The sequence below is a fragment of the Rousettus aegyptiacus genome, unplaced genomic scaffold (genome assembly GCF_014176215.1).
Source record: "Rousettus aegyptiacus isolate mRouAeg1 unplaced genomic scaffold, mRouAeg1.p scaffold_m13_p_5, whole genome shotgun sequence".
NCBI lineage: Eukaryota > Metazoa > Chordata > Mammalia > Chiroptera > Pteropodidae > Rousettus > Rousettus aegyptiacus.
Window position 1 is genome coordinate 84360560 of NW_023416308.1, and position 22018 is coordinate 84382577.

Genomic DNA, 22018 nt, shown 5'->3' on the forward strand with positions numbered 1-22018 from the left:
GAATGACAAATGGATTGTGGGTCCAAAGTAGCACCCTCCAGGCCAGATCCTGTGCCTCAACCCTTTAAGGGTGGAGTATGGCTGGTCCCAGGTCTGGCTGTGATCCTGGCTCGCAGCTAGGAATAGGACTCTGGGTTTAAAATGTTATATTAATGTAGTAGAACTCCTGTTCCTAAAATATGTAAACATAATTCAGCTTACTGTATCACGTATGTGTGGCTGAATGTCACTACTGTATCTGATATGTGTGGAGCCCACGTGGTCGCTCTGGGGAGCAGAAGTGGAGCAGAAGAAGAGAATTAGCAGAAGCACGCTCCCTGCAATGAAACTGCACTTCTCGCAACAGAAGCACACTCTCCGTAGTATAAAGTTGTTGCTTGCTGTTTCATTTTCATGTCAGCCCCTTGTGCATTCTTCCAGCTGGGCATCTGACCACTGAAACCTTCCCTTCTCAGTCAGCTCAACACTGACAGTAGTCATTTTCATTTTTTAGCTAAGCAGATTCATGCATATAAATTTGCTTATGTTTCTTTCCATACACTTGTCATGGTCTTTATGTTCATAGTGAAGCTTTATTATTTTCAAGTTAGAATTTATAAAATTTTTTAATTTTTATAATTAAATTGTATAAATTCTAACTTGATTTATATTTATATATTCCTGATCTTGAATTCTTGGATATATTTGTTTTCTTTTAAAAAGAAGAGCTAAATTCTATTTTTTACAAAACTGATATAAATCCTAACTATATGAGGTTTTTTTTTTTTTTTTTTTAAAGAATCTTGGGCCTAAAGCTAAATCTTATGAAAAGCTAAGTTAGAGAAGATTGAACTATTTGGGGGAAGTTATAGAGGATACTGGTGGGAATGGGCTTAAAGAAAAAATATGTACTAAGAAAGTCTTGAATTTATGTTATATGTAATTTGTATTATTTTCTAATTATAATGATTTATAGAAATATTAGAAAGGCTTAACTAATTGGAATGTTAAACAGAAATGGAAGTGGGACATGTAATATATTTTAATGATATACTTTAATTTCAGTTTTCATCTACATTAAAATGAAAACATTTAAAACATGAAATCACAGAAATGGAAGCAGTAAATGATTTAATTCTTGAAAATTTAAAAACTGAAATGAGCAATAAAAAGTTCTAACTTTATTCATATCAAATTTGACAATGTCTTTACTCTAATTTTTTTATTTACAGATTTGTTTCTAAATTGAATACTTAAAATATGCTGAATAAAATGTTAATGATCAGATTTTTTAAAAATATGATCATTTTTATATGTGATTTAGGAATACAGCTTCCTGGCAATTAATCTCTGTAGCTAACATTTTGCTTTCAAATGAACAAATGAGTTTTAAATACTGAAGAAAAGTTTTTCCAAGCATTCCTTAAGGAGCCTTAGGCCAGACAGCCATTCTCAAATTCTTAATGCCCATCATCAGTATTTTAGTATCAGGAAAACATAGGATGTGTTTACTATTAAAATTTTTAGAGTACATACATATACACTCTTAGTCATTTGGCTATCTCCCATTGTATACAGCCATCTTTTTAATGTTACCTTTTAAATTGAATAAATCATCTATTTATTTTGACATTTAGATTATTCCAGATTTGGCCAGTGGAAGCCTTTTCAGCTGGTCCCTGTGTCCTGTTGACACATCCCACCATTCTTGGCTCACTTCCTTACTTTGTGGCAGTACAAGATTTTCCAGGTGCTTATACTTTCTCAGCCCTAGCACTAAGATTCTCCAATCTTCAAAGAACTCTGGATCCTTTTTGTGGAGAATGGTATTCAGAAACCAAGATCTGGGCACTTAGATATGTTTATTACTGCAGGGATGTCATTATTTTTAGGTTCTCTTAGTGGAAGGAGCTAGGAAATATGCACACACACACATAAATGTGAAATGTTTTTATTTCTATTTTTCTCTACGTGAAAGCATATGTACACTCAAATATGAAAGTTCTTAAGAAATAGGCAGATTTTTAGTGTTTTGGGTTACAAGAAAAATATTCATGCTTATTCATATATTTACATATATCCATAATATATTTCTGTGCATGTCATGTGTTTGTAATGCAGAACCATTGGAAGCCCAATTTGCAGGCAGTTTTGCTGCTTCCACAAGTTTATGGTCATAAATTCTCTATTTAATTTTAATGTTTTTTAACTGTAAAATACTCATCATGAAATTGAGTGTACAGTTTAGTGGTATTAAGTATATTCATATTGTGCTACTCACCATTATCCATCCACAGAAATCTTTGCATCTTGCAAAACTGTACCTAGGGACACTAACTCCCCATTTCCGTATCCACCCCCCAACCTCTGGCAATCACCATTCTACTTTCTAAATATGAATTTGACTACTCTGGGTACCTTATGTAAGTGGAATCAGACAATATTTGTCCTTTTGTGACAGGCGATTATTTCACTTAGCATAATTTCCTCAACATTTAACCAGTTTGTAGTTATATGTCAGAATTGCCATTATATATATGTGTGTACGTGATACATATGGGGCACATTTTTGGAAAAATGTGTAAGCTGAAATAATATAAGTTAAATTGACTTTGCATCATAGATAGTAGTATAATGGGAGGTTATAGACTTGATAAGGGCTCATGATGTCTAGCTTTCTGTTGTAATAGCCCAATTTAGAGTCAGCTCTAAATTTTATAATGTAGAGTTTTACACTGTGTGTTAATCAGGGCAATACTCTATTTACATAAAATAACATTTATATGTCATCATAGAATAGTCATATTTCACTTTTAATGCAAAGTGGTTTCTTAGCATTTTTTAAAATCATTTCTGTTTAGAGAGCTTTTCTCTAGCCATTCCTTTAGGGTAGGTCTGCTAACAACAAGTCTTAGTTTTCCTTCATTTAAAAATGTCTTTATTTCCCCTTTATTCCTGAAGGATATATTTTGCTGGATGTAGAATTCTGGATTGACATTTCTTCTCTTTCAGCACTTGGAAAACATCGTGTCAGTTCTGCCTTTGTGATTTCCGATGAGAAATTTACTTTTAAATTGTTTTGTCCTTTTAGATAAGTTTCTCGCTACGTTCGAAGACCTTCCCTTTGTCTTTATTTTTCTTCGGAGTTTAATTATGATGTGTCTTAGGAGGATTTTTTAAAAATTTATCCTCTTTGGGGCTCATTTAACTTATTGAATATGTAGTGTTTTTTTTTGTCTTTTCCCAAATTTGGGATGTTTTCAGCCATTATTTTTTTGGGTGCTTTTTCTCCTATAAAGACATGAGTGATATGAATGCTAGATGTTTTTTTTTTTTTATAGCCCTACAGGTGCTTAAGACTGATTTTTTTTTAATTGTTATTTTTTTATTATCATTTAGTAAAGATTTCTGTTGTTCTTACCTTCAGGGTCATTGATTATTTCCCCTGTAATCTGCATTCTGCTATTGAGCCCACTAGTGAGTTTTAATTTTGGTTATTGTATTTTATGTGCTGTTTCTTTGCCGAGACACTTTTTTTTTTTTCATTCGTTTCATGTATGTTCATAATTACTTGTTGAACATTTTTATGATGGCTGCTTTAAAAAATCAGATAATTTCAACATGTGTCATTTCTGTGTTGGTGTCTATTGTCTTTTCTCATTCAAGTTGAGATTTTCTTGGTTCTGGTCTGCCAAGTAATTTTTGTTATATCCTGAACATTTTGGGTATTATGTTATGAGACTCTAGATCTTATTTAAATCTTCTCTTTTAGCAGACCTCCTTTGATACCATGCCAACAGGGAAAATGGTGCACCCCTCATTACTTTGAGGTTGGGATGGGAGTCCAGGCTCCTTATCCCACCTTTATTTACAATCTTGGGTGAGAAGTGTGCCTTTTTACTGATGAATGTGAATGAAGTTCAGGCTCCCTGTGAGCTTCTGTGGGCCTCTGTCTGGCTGGGAGGAGGAAGGGCACTTTGTTATTCCTCCCCATGTGGCCTCCACCAGTAGAGAAGTGAGGAGGCACTCCTTATTACTGGGCTGTAATGAAAGTCCCCACTGCCCTTGAGGTTTGTTTGTTTGTTTGTTTGTTTTTGGAACTACCCTGTTGTGAGGGAAAGGAATGCCTTGTTACAGTCAGATAAGGGTGGAAATCTAGACTTCTCTCTCAGACATTGATGATGGGAGTGGAGGCAGGGCAAGTTTTTATCTGTGATGTTTGACTGGAGTAGAAGTTTAGTGTCTAAAAGTTTCCTGTTTTTTCTTGATCCTTCAGCTAGAGAAGGGTAGTCTTTTCTCAGGGCATTTTAGTTTGTGCCCACTCATACTAGGATGTATTTAGCAGGAGGAATAGGGAGAAGTACATCAACTTCCTCTTCCAGAAACTGAAGTATTAGATATTTTAATGAGTAGAATATTGTGTGTGGCTCTAAGGCTGTAAGGGACAATTATTCTTTTTTAACCACTATCTAAATGAATTCTATTTTCTTTAAAATTTCCATTTAAGAGACTTCCACCCTTCCTTCTGCCCTTTATTCTTCTAACTATATATTACTTGAAGTAGAGAAGTCCTGGAAGTTAAAGTTTATCATTATAAGCCTTCTCTATTTTATATATCCTTAGTTCCTTCGTTTATTTTTTTATGTAGTACACTCAATTTCTGTTGATGTTAACCTGATTTTGATTATTTTGTTTTCTCTAGACACATCATTCTACTTATTGTATACACTAAGAGTATAGTCCTTGAAATCTCCCCAGATCTTTTTTTTGTGTACTGCCACGTAGGCAAATTGCATTCATTTTCTTACTCTACACTTAGTTGTTTTTGTCTGTTCTGATAAAGTAAGAATGAGCTAACACTAAGATTTTTTACTTTATATGTAAGTTAACTAAATATGCCAGGTTTCTTCCTTGTGATTGTAAAATCAAATACATATTCAATGCCAAACATTTGGAAGTCCCAGAAAAGCATAAAGAAAAAAATAACCTCTAATTCTATCCCTAAAAGATAATACTGTTAACTCTTTGATGTAATTTTTTTATACTCTATGTTTTTCCTTCTTCTCAATACATATTTAAAGATGCTATTATGTTTCATGTTCTAAGGCTAGCATTATTTCTTAGCAACATATAGTGGATATTTTCCCTTGTTAGTAAATGTAACATAGCGTTGTTTTTAAGGAGTGCATGTTATTCCAATGCATATTTTTGTTTAACGAACTGTCACTCAACAGTGTTGGCCAGTAGTGACTAGTGTGCAACCTTGCTTTGTTTTTATTCTGAACTGACTATATTTATTCACGAAGTATAAGTTTTCAACATTTTGTTATTAAATATGTTTGCTGTAAAAATTTATAGATGCACTTTATCAAGTTAAGGAAATTCTCTTCCTGTTCTGTTATGCATTATTATGGAAAGTTGTTACCATGAAAAGATGTTTACTTTTTTTCCAAATGCCTTTCTGTATTGTATATGTTGATATGATTTTCTCTCAGTCCGTTAATGTGTTTCATTATATAAATTGTTAAGTGAACCTGTTTATTATATATTATGCTTTCATACATTACTAGATTCAGTTTCCTAAAACTTTGTGTCAGATATTTTGCAGTTATTTTCATGAGTGATGTTGGTTTATAATTTTCTCAACTTTTTAGTGTTTAATATCATGTGCTAGCCTCGTAATATGATTTAGGGAACATTCCCCATATTCTGTAACTGAAAAATTTCTGTAAAACTTGAATTGTTCATCTTTGAGTATTTTGTAAAATCTTTTGTAATATTATCTAGGCCCAGGATTTTTTGTTGCTGTTATTAGAAGAAAACTACTAACTCAGTTTGTTTAATGACTTTAGGACTATTGAGGTTTTGTTTTGTTTTCCTTTGAGTGAGTTTGTTGTTACATTTTTTCTGGAAATTTATCGATTTTCATATGTTTTCAAATATATTGGCATAAATTTGCTTTTGACATTTTTTAAATCCTTTTCATTTTGTCTGTAGTTATACCCCTTATAATATCCTGTGCCTTGCCTTTTGGGGGATTGCTCTTACCAGTGGTTTATCATTAAGGTTTTTGTTGCTGTTGTTTAATAGAATCAGCTTTTTGTCTTGATGGTTTTCTTCATAGTATTTTTTATTTTCTATGTCATTAATTTATGCTTTTACCCTTTTATTTCTTCTCTTCTGCTGTTTTGGCTGTATGACATGGATTTTCTTGTTTTGTTTTGTTTTCTGCCTCTAGGGACCAGCTCCAGCCCCAAACACCATTAGTATCAGAGAACTGTTTTTCAGCTTTAGGTTTATGGAGTTCTTCATCCAGAGTTTGGCAGATCACTCTTCATCTTACCTTTGCCTGTTTCCATGCAGCCTCAGTTATTCAATGCTGAAAACTCCCGTTTTCCCCCCAAAACTCTATATGAGTTTTGATGTATAATATTTTCATTATCATTTGGTTCTAAATATTTTCTAATTGCTATTATTATTTCTTCTTTGACCCACGATTTAGTGTTTCTTAATTTTGTAAAACCATACATCATATGGTTTTCCTAGTCTTTTTTTTTTTTTTGTCATTGATATTTAATTCACTTGCATTATAGAGAGACAAAGTGTTCTGTATACCAATTCTTCGAAATTTGTCGAGACTTGCTTTATAGTAAAAACCAATGTCAGGTCAGTTTTTAGAAATGTCCTATGCGTGCTTTAAAGGAATATTTATATTTTGCAGTTAAGTCTAGTCTTTTCATATATCCAATAGATGAGGCTTGTTAATTTTGATGTCTGTTTCTTTATTTACCTTTTGTGTTGTCACTTTCATTTTAACCATTCCGATAGGTATGTGGTAATATCTTACTGTGGTTTTAATTTGCATTTTCCTATTGGCTAGTGATATTGAACATTTTTTTCATATGCTTACTTGCTATCTGTTAATGTTCTTCATTGAAATGTCTCACAATTTTTACCTATGTTCTAATTAGATTGCCTTTTTATTGCTAGATTTTCAGAGTTCTTTAGATAGTCTACATACTCGTCCTTTGTTCATTGTATGGTTTAAACTATTTTATCACAGTCTGTAGCTTGTTTTTTCATTCTTAACAAGGTCATTGCAAAATAGAAATTTTTAATTTTGATGAAATCCAGTTTATCAATTTTTCCTTTTATAGATCATGCTTTTCATGGCAAGTCTGAGAACTCTGCCTCGCCTTAATTCTAGAAAATTTTCTCATTTTTTTCATAAAAATTTTGTAGTTTTATATTTTTTATATAAGTACATAATCCATATTCAGTTAATTTTTGTTTAAAGTGAGAGACTTAGGCCGAGGATTATTTTTTTGCTTATGGATTTACAATTGTTCCATCACCGATTGTTGAAAAGACTGTTTTTTTCCTCCACTGAGTTGCTTTTGTACTTATTCAAAAGTCAATTGGGCATATTTATGTGGATCTACGTTGTTTTCCATTGATCTATATGTCTTTTCCACTACCAAAACCACAGTCTTCATTACTGTAGCTATATAATAAGTCTTGAAATCGGGTAGACTGAGTTTTCTTTTTCCTTTTAGCTATTCTAGTCCCTTTGCTTTTTCATATAAATTTTAGAATAATCTTGTCTGTGTCCTCAAAAAGCAATGCTAAGGGTTTGATAGGACTTGCTGTAAAACTGTGTGTGTATTTGGGAAAAACTGACATCTTTACTTTGTTGAGTCTTCCAGAGTAAGAACATATTTATGTCTCTCCTTTTATTTAGATCTTCTGTTGTCCCATTGTGATCAGAGAACACATTCAACATGGTTTCAGTTCTTTTAAATTTGTTGTAGTTTGTTTCACGGCACAGAGTGTGGTCTGTCATGGGGATTTGAAGAGAATGTATATTTTGTCCTTGTTAGCTGGAATGTTTTATAAATGTTGGTTAGAGCCAGTTGGTTTATGGTATTGTTGGGTTTTTATATGTCCTTGCTGATTTTCTATATGTTGGTTCTGGGGGGAGTTATTGAAATCTCCTAACTATAATTTTAGATTTATCTCATCCTTTGAGTTGTCTAAGTTTTGGCTTCACACATTTTGCAGTTCTGTTTGGGTCATACACATGTATTTGCTGAGTCTTGGTGGATGAACTTTTTGTCATTATACAATATTCTTCTCTGATAATTTTTTTTTGTTCTGAAGTCTGCTTTATCTGATGATAATTTTTAAAATTTACTCCTCATTTCTTTTGATTAATGATTGCATGGTATGTTTTTTCCACCCTATTACTTTTATACAAAATATTTTATGAAAAATACATTACATATGAATTTAGGTAAAGAGTTTTAATATGTCACATATTTGACATAATATGTATTTTATATATGTGTATATCTGTGTGTGTATGTGTGTGTAGTAAATTTTGTAGCGACAGCATATAGTTTGGTCATGTTTTTTAATCTCTTTCAATGTCTGTCTTTTGATTGGTTATTTAAACCATTTGTATTTAATATAATGGTTAATATATTAGAGCTTAAGCCTGCCATTTTATTTCGTGTTTCCTGTAAGCGTGAAAAACATATGTAACTTTCTTCTGGCCTCTGAAAAGAAAGTTGTCCCACTTTCAGGTTTTTTTGTTTGTTTGTTTGTTTGTTTGTTTTGGGGGGGGCGCATTATTGCCGCTGTCTTATTTTTGATAGTTTCTATTGCTCTGTGTTCAAGAGTTCATTATTTTTTTTCTTCAGTGACACCTAACCTGTTAATCCCATTTATTATATATTTCATCTCAGATAACCTTCCATGTTTTCCTAAGATACTCTTCTATATCTTGAAATATAGAATAGAGTTACATATAGTTATGTCCTTGTCTACTGATTATATCATCTGTATCACATCTGGGTTGGTTTTCATTAATTGATCTTTCTCACTGTGAGTCATAGTTTCCAGCTTTGTTTGCATGCCTGTTTATTCTTGATTGGATGCCAGGCATTGTGAATTTTACCTTGATGGATGCTGGATATTTTTTATTCCTATAAATATACTTGCACTTTGTTCTCAGATACAGTTTAATTTACTCATAAACAGTTAGATCCTTTAGAGGCTTGCTTTTAAGCTTCTTAAGATTGGGCCAGAGTAGCCTTTAAGGTAAGCATAATTTGCTCCCTTTACTGATGCAGTACTCTTTTCAGTACTCTTATATGATGCCCTGTGTTTAATGAGATTTTTTTTCACTGGTGGGAATTGAAGTGGGATCCAAGGATTCTTTCCTGTTCTTTTCCCTGCCTCAGATAGTTTCTTCACATGCATATACTGACGAGTACTCAGCTGACTACTCAGAGGATTGATCTGTAGATCTCTGGAGATTGCTATTTGCAGTTTTCTGCCATGTAAATGCTATCCCAGTTGGCCTCCTTGAATTCCCCACCTAAAACTCTTCAATTCAGATTTCTGGATTCAGCCTGGCTTCTCCTTCCCAGCACTGCAGCCTGTGGAAGGTGGCTTACATTGTTTGTTCCTCCTTTCACAGGAATCACTGCCCTGTGTTGCCTGTTGTTTCATATTTGGAAACTATTGCTTTGTACATTTCATGTAGATTTTTATTGTTTAAGGTGGGAAAGGTAAATCCAGTTTGCTATTACATCTTGACTCATAGAGGAAGTTTTTTTGGACATAGACAGTAAATAAGTAAAATATAAACAGACATATCAGATAACTTTTAAGTACTATGGATAAACCTGAAGCAAGGAAGGAAAATGAAGAATACCAAGAGGATTGTAATTTTAATAGGTAAGAGAAGAGCCAGATTGATAAAGCCACTATTATTCTGATTGTCTTTTGTTGCATAATAATCTGCCCTCGAACTTGGTGACTTTTGTTCACAGATGCGCAATTTGGGCAAGGCTAGATTAAAACAGCTTGTTTTTGCTCTGCTAGGCATCAGCTGGGGCAGCTGGGGGCTGGAATCATCTGAATGCTTTCTCACTCACATGTATGGTGGCTGATACTGGTTGCCAGCTGGGATCTCATTTGGGCTGTAGCTGGAACATCTACACATGACCTTTCCATGTGGCTACTTGGCTCCCACAGAACATAGTGGCTGGGTTCCCAGGGCGAGCATCTGATAGAGAGCCAGTAGTAGTAAACTGTATTGCCTTTTCTAATCCAGCCTTGGGAGCTGTATTATATCACAGGAAGTTACTAAGTCTGGCACATGTTAAAGGAGACTGGCGTTAGCTCCTGTTCTTGCTGGGAGTCATGTCAGAGAATTTATGGATATATTTTAAAGCCACCACAATGATATTTGAATAAACATGATGCTATCCAGGGGTAGAGCATTCCATCCAGGTACAGTGTATAGAACTGCAGAAACTTGGAGGCTGGTGGGGCCTGATAGTTTAGATTTGTTATATGGTTGAGTCCCCGCTGTACAATGTCAGCTCCCTGAGGGCAAGGGCTTTGTTCACTGCTATTTTCTCAGCACCTAGAGCAGTGTAGGACATATAGTTGCAGTTTAGTTCTCATGTGTGGAAGAGAGAATCAGCCTTTTTGCACCATGTATCAGAATCCTAAAAATGAGTACATAATCTTTGATCTGGTAATTCTCTTCTTTTGGAAATTATCTTCAGGAAAAATGTACAGATAAACAAAGCTGCAGTGAAAAATTGAAGGTTCCTAAGTACCTATTAACAACAGATTTAAACTAAATCTTATGGCATGGAAAAACGATTAAAGTGTTGAGGAACAAGGAAAGAATTCAAATAATAGTGTACAAAATGATTCTGTTTGGTTAATAACTAACAATATAATAAATACATGTAGAATGGAGAGAGATCTCATAGGATGTATATCAAATTGTTAATAATTGCTATAGAGGTTATTTTAGAGTTGCTTTTCAAAAAACTACTGCTATTATAATAGAAATATATTTCTATCATAAAAGCAAGTAATGTATTTTTTTATTGATATAGGATAGTATTCAAGCTACTGTGAGTGATCAAAATCATCTTTTAAAACCATGAGTTGGTCTTTTTATTAATTAAAGAAGACGGAAGAAAACCAAATTTGTGTGGCAGAAGTGTGGAATGATGTAAAATCAACATTTTTCAAGAGATTATTTTTGTATTTTTTTAATTGTTAAAATAAGCTTGTCTCATAATACAGATCTTTATATTCAAAGAAAATAGTTGTAGGGGATAATGTTAAGCAGCCTTACTTTAAGAATATCTGTCATGTGAAGAATGTAAATTTATAAACTACCAAAATCAGGGATCTCTTGGTTTATTTGCAGAATTCCTTTAATGGACTCAAAATATTGTGACTTAAAAAGAGAAAGACAAATACTGTATGATCTCACTTATATAAGGAATCTAAAAAAACCCAAACTCTTGAACAAAGAAAACAGATGTTGCTAGAGGTAGGGAGTGTGGAGGTGAACGAAATAGGTGAAAGTGGTGAAAAGGTACCAACTTCCAGTTATAAAATAAATAAGTTCTGTGGATATAATGTACAGTGTGGAGACTATAGCTAACAATACTGTATTGTATATTTGAAAGTTGCTAAGAAAGTAATCTTCAAGTTCTCATCATTGTGTGAGATGATGGATGTTAACTAAACTTATAGTGGTAACCATTTCACAAAATACACATATCAAATAATTATGTTGTACATCTTAAACTAATACATTGTTATATGTCACTTTTATCTCAATAAAATTGGAACAAATATTATGTGACTTAGAAATTAGATTTATATACAGTTCTTAAGGTACCACTCTGTTAAAACATGGTTGTTTTCCATGTTAATATTATTCTTTATAACCGTGGCACAAATTTTCAATGACCTTAAAAGGATAATGGAGGCCTAAGATAAAAATTACAAATATAATTTATGAGTAAAATTCTAAGTGGCATAATAATACTTAAATACATATTTTGTTTGTAAAAATGTTTTTAGGTTAATTCTCACTTCACTGTCTTACATCTTTATTTTAGTAATTCATTTTATTCTCTGTATACCATAGGATGTGTTTTGGAGATGCAGACAAAATATCTTTGATGAAATGAAGAAGAAATTTTTACAGGTAGACTGCTGATGTAATTGCTTTAGTGTGATGATCAGCAGAGCAAGTAATGGCATGTTAGTATTTTTATTTAATAACAAGGCATGTGTTAAGTTTTATGCTTGTTTGACTGTTTCGTTTCCTATTTTAATAATTTGAAAATCACCTTAAATGAATGTGTCTGGTAGTCCTTTGTTTTTAAGAAGAGAATGAGGGGGAAAACCGATATAAAAACAATAGAACTTTTTTGTTTTGACTTTCAGGTATATTGTCTATTTTTTACAGATATATTTATTTTCTGAAATATTATTACTCCTGGGATTAAATCATTTAATAATTTACAGTGTCAAAATGCAGAAATCTTATTTGAAGAATTCTGTAAAACTTACTTTCCTGGGAGCCTGTGTACACTACTAACTGTGTACAAACCTAAACTTTCCAGTGGCATCCCATTATAACCTTTATTTAATACCTCATTTTCTCAGCTCCCTGTTGCTCTAAGTTTTTCCCCTCATTATTCTTCCTTGAATCTCTTCTGTCTTCTCCAAGTGATTTGTGGCAAGAGACTATTTAGAAAAGGATTATATAACAATCAGAGTTTGCTAGGGTAGTTGAGTGAAGTGGAGGGAGGATTTTAAAAATAAAATATTTTTTTTTTATGTAAGTTTGGATTCACATCATTACCCCAGGAATCGTCACTTGTTAATGAGGCCAATAAATTTAACAAATTTCAATTAGCAGTAGTAGTCACACCATCATTCTCTATTTTAATGTATGGCAGTGTATTAAATATGAACTGTGGATATCCAGAAGAATTATGTGTTTAGGCCTATTTTCTCAGCTCATATCAGCTCCTGTTTGAAAAAGTAGATAAAATGGACTGATATGTACATGTGTTTATATATTTTTAAGTTTGCAATCCTAATACTGTTCTTTGTAATAACATTGAAGGGGTCTTGAGAGAAAATGGATTGATTATTATATTTAGAGGTAAAGAGGTCCCCTCATAATATTTTAAATTCTTTATCTTAATTTTTTTCTTAGAAAAATCTGAATCTTGATAACTTTGAATTTATTTGATATTGTTTTCTACATGCTAATGCTATCGTGAATATATATGCCATCAATTATACACCTTGTTTTATGTTTTTAATAAGAAACACCTCAGAAATATTTTTCTGAAACAAAATTTATGATGTTAACTTCAGAAAACTCAGATTTGAAGTTAAAACTCTCAGGTATGCCAAGAAAAAGGAGACAAAATGAGTTAAGAGGCAAACAAACATGCTTTCGGCAGGCTCTGAGATTTCTTAGAACTATTTGTGTCAAACCACTTCTAGATGTTCCTAGCAGCAAGCTTATCTTTAGAAGAAAAATATGTTTTTGTTGTTTTTATTCCAGTATGTTTTACATTTTAAAAGCAAGGATATGGTTTTATTCTTTTTTTTTTTTTTTTTTTTTACTTTTTTCAGGGATTCTTCAGACTTTACTAGGAAATCTAGTTTGTTTCTGCAGTGAGCATAGACAGAGAACACTCTCAGCATAGACAGTGTTAATATAATTGTTTTTGACCTTTCCCCTTACTCTCTCAAGTGTAATATGCTGAGTTGTCCATAAAATAAGTAGTTTTATTTTTTTGCTATATACCTTTTTTTGTATCTGGCTAGATTTTCCCTGTAGAAAACTTTGTGCCTCTCTAATAGCCCACCTAAGTTATATTAAATGTTTTCCCTAGTGGAACATGCTTTAGACTTTTCTAAAACTTTGTACTGGTTTTCCCTTACCTGATCTCTCTTATCCATCATAGAACTCTTTTGATTAAAAAATCATGCTACCTTCCCTAAATTGTTGTATCCTCAGATATCTTACCCAACATTATCTTAATGTTGAGTGTAGTACTTAAATGGACACCCTCCCCCACCACTTAGCAATACCTCCATCACCAACTACATCTTTACCAACTAGAGGTTGTGTGTGCTTAAATGTATTTAGGTGTGTTTTTATTATCTATTGCTGTGGAACAGCCTCCCCCCCCCCCCAATTTAGTGGCTTAAACAACAACTAGTTCATTTGTTCATAATTCTATGGGATTGGATTTGGACAAAGGCTCAGCTGGTCAGGTTTTTTTTTGTTTTTTTTTTTGTTTTTTTTTGCTTCACATGGTATCATCTAGGGTTGCTACTTGGCTCTGTTTGGCTGGTGGCTGGCTCTGGATGGAATGTGCAAGAAGGCTTTTCTCAAATGTCAGGTACTTCAGTGCTCTACCAAATGGTCACTTTCTCTTTGTGTGGATTGTTACGGTTTCCTCACAGCATGGTGTTCCCAGAGTAACTGGCTTTCATTTGTGGTGTCTGGGTTATAAGGGGAATGTTTTAAGAGGTGCAGAAGCAGAAGCTGCTGATTTCTTAAGGTCTTATGTTAAATCACAGTATCACTTCAGCCACATTCTGTTGGTCCTAGCTGGTCACAAGACCAGTTCAGATTGATGGGAAGAGGAAAAAAAAAAAGGAAAAACAGTGGCAAAAATTTTAGCTATCTTTTAATTCACCTGAAGGTGATACTGCTTTTTTCTTCGAGCATAAATAGAACCAGTCAAGGGTAGAGCTCCAAACAAATTAAGAAAGATAGCTACCTTATTTTTCCAATTCTAAGAAATACCTTTTTACATTTAAATGTTTGGGAATTTGCATTTTTAATATAATATTTGTAGAGTTTTTATTTTTAAAAGTTATAAAATTATTGGCACATCTTACATTATAATTGAAAGAAAAAAAAAATTTTAATCAGTTCTCAAACTGGGAGATGGACGATGAGGAGGAGAGAGATTTCACTTCAGTGTGATTAATGTTGGCAATTATGATATCAAAAATTTAGATGGAGTCCATGGATATATTACATATTAAATGAGAAATAAAGAATTATCTCTAAACTGTAATAAATTCTAGCCTAAAAGTCAGTAAAATAGAATTTATGGAACAAATTATTATTAATCCATGTAATAAAATAAAACTATTTAAATGATGTAAAAAGTTTGAGAGAAATTATATAAGTAAAAAAGTATTAAAACAGCATGTATGTTCTAACCCAATGTTTGTGTCTAAAAAGCATGTATATATATATATATATATATATATATATATCTGTGTGTGTGTAGAGTATACTAAAATGTTAATAGTTATCTGTGTTATGGGATTACAGGTGATTTCTACTTTTCTCTTTGTACTCTTCCCAATAAAAAAGAAAGAGAAAAATTACTTATAAGCAATGTACAGAAAAGAAAGCTATTGTCATTAAAAAGAATAGAAGGCATACACGGGATTAAATTTTGTGTTTAATAATAGCACATTTAAGTCTTCAAATGAGATTTGGTAGGGGATACTTTCCTTACATTTTGGGTGGAAGGTGAGAAGGCTGGAGTGCCTGTACCTTGTGCTCACATTCTAGGGAAAGAACTAGGAACTGTTAATGCCTGGCCATTTGATCTTGCCACATCACCATGCTTATGCATACTGCTGTTCCAGCATTTCTGATTTCCGAATTCTTAGGTAGGATCACCTTGGACAGTCAACTCCAGCCTATTTGAAGCTTTAAAATTCTGGTCAGTGTAGTATTTTGTACCTGGAAAACTTGAACCTACCTCTGAAGTATACTACCGAAGCTATTAAAATGGATCTTTTGTAGTTGAAATTTAGAGTTGTCCACTCTTATTATTAACAGTTTTTTAAAGGCGCACTTTATGTTTCTCAGTTTGGGATTAAAATGTGTAAAACATTTCTTTACATGTTCAGTGTACCTTAAGATGGTAGGTAAAGGTTATTTCTCTTTCTCGCAAGTACAATACTAATACTCTTTTTTGTTATCCTTTTTATTTTATAGAAATGTATTTTCATTTTTAAATGGGTTATTGTTGATAAATTAAATGTTTTGATTTGTTTTTAATGTAGTGCTAGCCAATCTGTTTTAAATGTTACATACTTCTTTTGTACTAATGTATTTCTGTTCTAATCTAATTGGATAAGACTTAATTTAAGTATTCTCTTAAAAATGCAAAATCATATATACCAGAAACAAATTATATTAGCCTATCAAACAAACTAATTTTCTATCTTCAATACTAGTAAATGATAATAAATTTCTTTAAAAGTAGATAATATAGTAGTAATAAAAGATTGGGGCTGATATAAAAAAGAAGGAAAAAATTCTTATATACAACACTAGTTTGTACAGTTCGTATTTCTGAAAAGCCTATTTGGGGCTGGTGAGAGATCTCTCAGTTAAATGACTGCAGCACTTGACTTTGATGGAAAGCAAGAGATTTACATAATCAGACTTGCATATTAAAATACTATTCTGGATTGAAGGAAGATAACATTGGAAGTGGTTAAACTTCTCAGGAAGCTATTACTGTAATTTCTGTGTAAGATTCTGATTGCTGAAGGCAGGAATAAAAAGAAAAGGGGTGTCCAGGAGATGTGGAGGGTAAGAACTACTCCCACTAGTGTCTGATGCAGCCTGCTTCCCCTGTGGAAAGTGGAAAAGAAAAGCAGTGTTCTTCAACAGCCTGGGGGCATAGCTTCTTTGAGAAAGTGTCCTTAAAAGTTTTTTGTTTCATCTTAATCATTACTAAGTTATGCACTAAATGAAAAAAGAAGGACGAATTTGTGACTCTAACTCCCTTCTACATTGCTAATTCAAAGTGTTTTTGCCCTTTGTTTTTCCTTCCTAATCTGTTTCGATAAACTTGTTGGCTCCCAATACATCGATAATGGATATTTTTGACATGTAGTCTGTGGATACAGTAGCGTAAAGGTCTTGAGGACTGGTTGCCTATGTCCCTTACATACAGATTTTGCGGTCTTAGACAATCCTCACTGCATTTCTACACAGTTCTTTAGGATACCCAGACATACTTGATTTGACTGTGTTAGCAAGGTAATGACATATCTTTAAGGATCAGATTTTGTTATTTTCAACTGAAAATTGCTCAAGTATACTGTCTTCATGGTTTGTTGACCATTGATACACAGACTTTTAAAAGGTGAAAGCGAATATCCACAAGAAAATCAATTTTTAAATATGCCCCAGTTTTTCCAAAACAAACGAATGTGGTACTTTATATGTTTGACATATCCATTATGGTGTTTCAAAATAACAACACAGTCATACTGGAACAAAGAAAATAATATTTTGTGGGATTTTTTTTTATATTTAATTGTAGAAAATATGGCTATTTATAGTTGTTTTCCATGAAAGATAAATAATAGTGTTTTTATTAAATTTCAGATAGAAAATGCTGCTGAAGAACCTAGAGTCTTATGTATAATACAAGATACCACTAATTCAAAGACAGTGAATGAACGGATCACTTTAAATTTACCAGCTTCTACGCCACTCAGAAAGCTCTTTGAAGATGTGGCCAACAAAGTAGGCTACATAAATGGAACCTTTGATTTGGTGTGGGGAAATGGAATCAATACTGCTGATATGGTAAAACCCTGGACTTAAAGCATCTTCTCTTAAGCTACTAATAATATTATAGTCATTATTATTGTTGTTATTAATGAGCATATTAAATCCTGGAACTTTTTTTAGTATAAACAAAACTATAATAATAAGAGCCTATGGGCAACTCAATAATTGACATCCTTCTTTGTCCTTTGCCTTCATTCCTCATTCTATATTTGCTTATCTTAAAGTTTGCATCATCGGTTTTTTAATTCATGTAAGATGACTATCATAATATTATATCAACTACAGAAAAATTTCAGTATTTACCAAATGGAACGATGTTCATCTTGTATTTTAAATAAAAAAGCAGGATGTAAAATTATGTATTTTAGATTCTAATTTTTGGAAAAGAAGAAAAAAATGTATATAGAAGGAAAAAAGAGTGGAAGGATATACACCCCAATATCAACAGAGATTACATGCAAGATAGAATGGTAGGCCTCTGAATAGGAAGTTTGGTGGTACCATGACTTCTGCTTCAGGGATCTCATAGTCCAGCTGTAGAGACAGATGTATCAACAAATAATTACATTAATATGTTTTAAGTATTATAAAGTTGCCATGAGTGCAAAGAGGAGGCATTGATCAATTTTGCATGGGAGAGTGGTGGAAACTGTTGAGTTGGTTTTATCTGCACTATTAGAATAGTATTCTAGTCTTTTTTGTTTTCTCTCTCAGTCCAGATTCACCCTGCATACTGTTAAAATTATCTTCAGTCATCTTAAATCATAGCGCTTGTGTCACCTTTGGTTTAAAAACCTTCAGTGACTGCTCACTGCCCACCATCAGTAAAATTGGTAGTCTAATAAAATAGACAAAAGAAACAATATTTAGTCTGTAACTTTGACTGTTCCCTGTCATATAACCATGTAACTTACAATGTTGCTTTTTTCAGTTAAAGGATGGTTCTATAATGTCATATATATCTACCAATTTTATTTATCTTTTAAGAAGCCCTACTTTGATGTTTCTTCCTGCAGTTTAAAGTAATCTCTTTCTCTTTGTCCTCCTATTACACTTTTTCTTCTGCTATGCCACTTATCATAGTCTCCTTTTATCATAGTTGTTACTCATTTGTGTTTTTCCATTTGGTAGAATATAAGTATTTTGATGGCTGGGACTTCATAGTGTCAATTTTGTATCCTCTATAAATACTCCCTCTAGGTACTTGAAAAGTGTTTATTAAATTAGCATCTACAACAGCTTCAAAGAGCTCTGTGTCGGGATTACCTATTTTTCTTTCTTCAGCTATGGCTATTCTTAAGTACTCAATTTCTATATTTTTATTTGCCCACTGTGCATTTCTACAAGTACTCTTTCACCTGCTTACTGCACAATGGTGCACGTTTGCTTCTCTGAAAACCTAGCCCATTTAGGTACCCACCACATTGTACTCATAGACACATTTATTGAGGAAGAATCCTATGTATTCAAGCTATATAATCTGATCTTTCATGTCCTGCCAGAAAAATGCAAGGGACCCAAAGATACTATTCCTCCTTCCATATGACTTCTCTTAGCTTCAGGTTTTCTATATCCTACTATTCTCATAGAGTCTAGATATGAACCAAAGATAAGAAATAGGTCATATAGTTTGTTCTTTATTTGCTTAATACTTTTTTTGCTATCATTCTGGTACTAGGCTCTATACAAATATAACCTCATTTAATCCTTATAACCACTCTAAAAGGTAGGTGCAGGTAGGTGCTAGTATAGCTTCATATTATAGCTCATATTTAAGCTGAGGAAACTGAGTCATGGAGAAGTAAAGTATCTATAACTTGCCCCAGAGTCACACAAATAGCAAGTGGCAAAATCACTTAAATTAATTTTGTCCTTAATACCTCTACTTTTATAAAGCGTTAGTTTCCTAAGAGAATAAAATAAATCCTTCTAAAGAGACATTCATCATCTCTTTAAAACATAAAAACATTCCTTAGTATAAGAAGAGTGTTTTAAAAGAAAAAAATAAGGTGTTCATCCCTTCATGCATTTTTTTCAACCATGGACCAAAGTGTGGGTGAGTCAGGCTTAGAGCATACAGGGCTCCATCTTTCATTTACCAACTAGAGTGTCTCAGAATGATAGCTAGGGTTGAAATTGCCCTAACAGATAAAAGAGTTGGATAACGACTAAAAATCTTAGGTGTTTAGTTTTCAAAGGAGTGATCACTTTTCATCCGCGTTATATCCTTTGGATCCTAGTAGTGGACTTAAACATATCATTTACTAGGACAGGCTTTTCCTTAAGGGGTCTTTCTAAAAGTGCCCATTTAGTTATATTACAAAATTATTTTGGTTGTAGTGTTTAGTGTTTGCTTATCTAGAAACTCTTATAAAAATGTTTTTAGTTATATAAATCATCTTTAATTTTCCTGAAAATCCATTAATACTATATTGCATACATTTTAGAGAACATAGAAACACAAATATCATAAATATTAACATTACTTTTTTAACCTTTACCTTTTCTCTTTTCAGTCTTTTAGATGTTGAGGAATGGGAACATCTGGGATGCCTGTCAGTACACATTGTCATAGGGTTCAGCCATCCCATTCATTACAAGTCGATTAGTTAATTTCAAGTCTAGATTAACAGAATTTACCAGAATTTTTGTTTACAAAAAAATACTATTCAAGCCCAATAATTGTAAATATGTGTTTGTTGGCATATTGTTTTATTTTATATTACAATTGTTTTCAAAATCTGAGATATTTTATTTTATGCCCATAGGCTCCACTGGATCATACCAGTGACAAGTCTCTTCTTGATGCTAATTTTGAGGCAGGAAAGAAGAATTTTCTGCATTTGACAGATAAAGATGGTGAACAACCTCAAATACTGCTGGTAAACCATTTAGAAAGCCCTATATTCATAATTTTTGTGCACTGTCACCTACTACTTCGGAAGCAATTTTCCAAAGGAAGGAGGAGAGATGAGTTTTGTAATTTATATATAATAAATTATTTTTCTATTGTATGTTGATTTGTTAGAAGTGTATATATTCATCTGGTTACGTCGGTCATCCATAGCACCTTTGCCATGCTGGGAATACAAGTTGCCATCTTCAAAACCACCACCACAGTAGCAAGGGAGGGTGGTTCTTGGATAAGTTAAAATGCCACAAAAAATATCTTACTGTGTTTCAGTGGCCTTTCATTTGGTTAAGCATGGCTTGGTTGCTGTAAATCTTTGGCACTTTGGCCAATGATTTTTGTATTAGGGAGAGAGATAGACCCCTAGAATTCTCTATTTTGCCATTTTCAATCCTACTTTCCCCCTGCCTTTTGAGGGGGTTGGGGACGACTAGTTTGTAAGTTATGTGATCCGTTTCTATTCTTTTAGTGTTTACTGCAATTCATATTCCCATAGGTTTTCCTGTCTGGTCCAGTGGCCTTAGAGATCATCTATCCCAGTAACTCTCAATTTGAGGGGCATTTCTTTAAAAAGACCGAGAAAACCTGGTCTCATTTAACCTTGTTGTTCTATGGACTGAGGAAAGGAAGGCTCAGAGAATTTATGAACTTTTTCAGAACCCTTCTCTTCAATGAAATTTTTCTTAGGAAAAGTTTTATTTGATGCTTTTCGTTTAGAAGTCTGTTGTGAATTAGAATGCCTCTCTGGACAGTAGGTAATAACTAAACACAGGGCATCTGTACTGAAGCAGTATCAGAATATGCGCTCTCACCTTCCTTAATCTCATCATTTATTTTTACGATATCATGAGAAGATTTTTATGAGTCCGACATTGAAATTAGCTATTAATTTAGGAATCTCTGGATTGACAATTTGGGAATTTATGTTTTAAAATGCATTATAATTACTCTTCAGCTGTCTTAATTGTTTATGCTGATTTTATATCCCTTAATCCTTTTTTGTCATTTTCCTCATTATAGAAGATTTCTAATTGGAGACAGTAGGAAACGATCCTTTTAATCCAACACTTAACTGAGTATCCTCCACCTGCCTGGCCTGTTTGGCAAGGATGTAAAAATGAGTGATTGACTGTCATTAAGGTTCACAATAGTACTTTTGATTTATTAGTATCAAAAATCTCCTTATTTTGTGTAAACAATATTTGTAAGATAATTAAAGAAAATTGAGAACATAAGAACTTTGGAAGGGGACATAAACACCTCTCTAAAGTGTTTTATTTCAGGCATTTTTCAAACATACCTACAGGAAAATGGTGAGGGTATATACTCCTTTAAATGTCTTGGTAATAATAGTAATAGTAATGCCTCAGCAATTAGTATATCTTTTTTCAGCAACATTTATCATTCAGTAAATATTGGTTATGCTGCATTTTAGGAGGATTCCAGTGCTGGAGATGACAGTGTCCATGACAGATTTATAGGTCCACTTCCAAGAGAAGGTTCTGTCGGATCTACCAGTGATTATGTCAGCCAGAGTTACTCCTATTCATCTATTTTGAATAAATCAGAAACTGGTAAGATTCTTTGTTGTTGTTGTTGTTGTCGTTGTTGTTGTATTTTTATGAAATATAGGGCATTAG

General features: G+C 32.9%; 1 protein-coding gene across 8 annotated transcripts in view; it reads left to right on the top strand.

Annotated features, from left to right (window-relative positions):
* The window catches only part of USP47 (ubiquitin specific peptidase 47), a 96598-nt gene that overhangs the window by 18354 nt on the left and 56226 nt on the right, over positions 1 to 22018 (top strand). For 3 of the 8 annotated variants that reach the window (XM_016135445.2, XM_036221387.1, XM_036221391.1), the window contains exons 2-5: positions 11957 to 12016; positions 17279 to 17482; positions 20236 to 20349; positions 21814 to 21952. In XM_016135445.2, coding sequence (XP_015990931.1) covers positions 11957 to 12016; positions 17279 to 17482; positions 20236 to 20349; positions 21814 to 21952 — 517 coding nt within the window. Of the gene's footprint in view, positions 1 to 11956; positions 12073 to 14168; positions 14244 to 17278; positions 17483 to 20235; positions 20350 to 21813; positions 21953 to 22018 lie in introns of all 8 variants that reach the window. The other 5 variants (XM_016135446.2, XM_036221388.1, XM_016135444.2 and 2 more) reach the window with 4 other exon arrangements.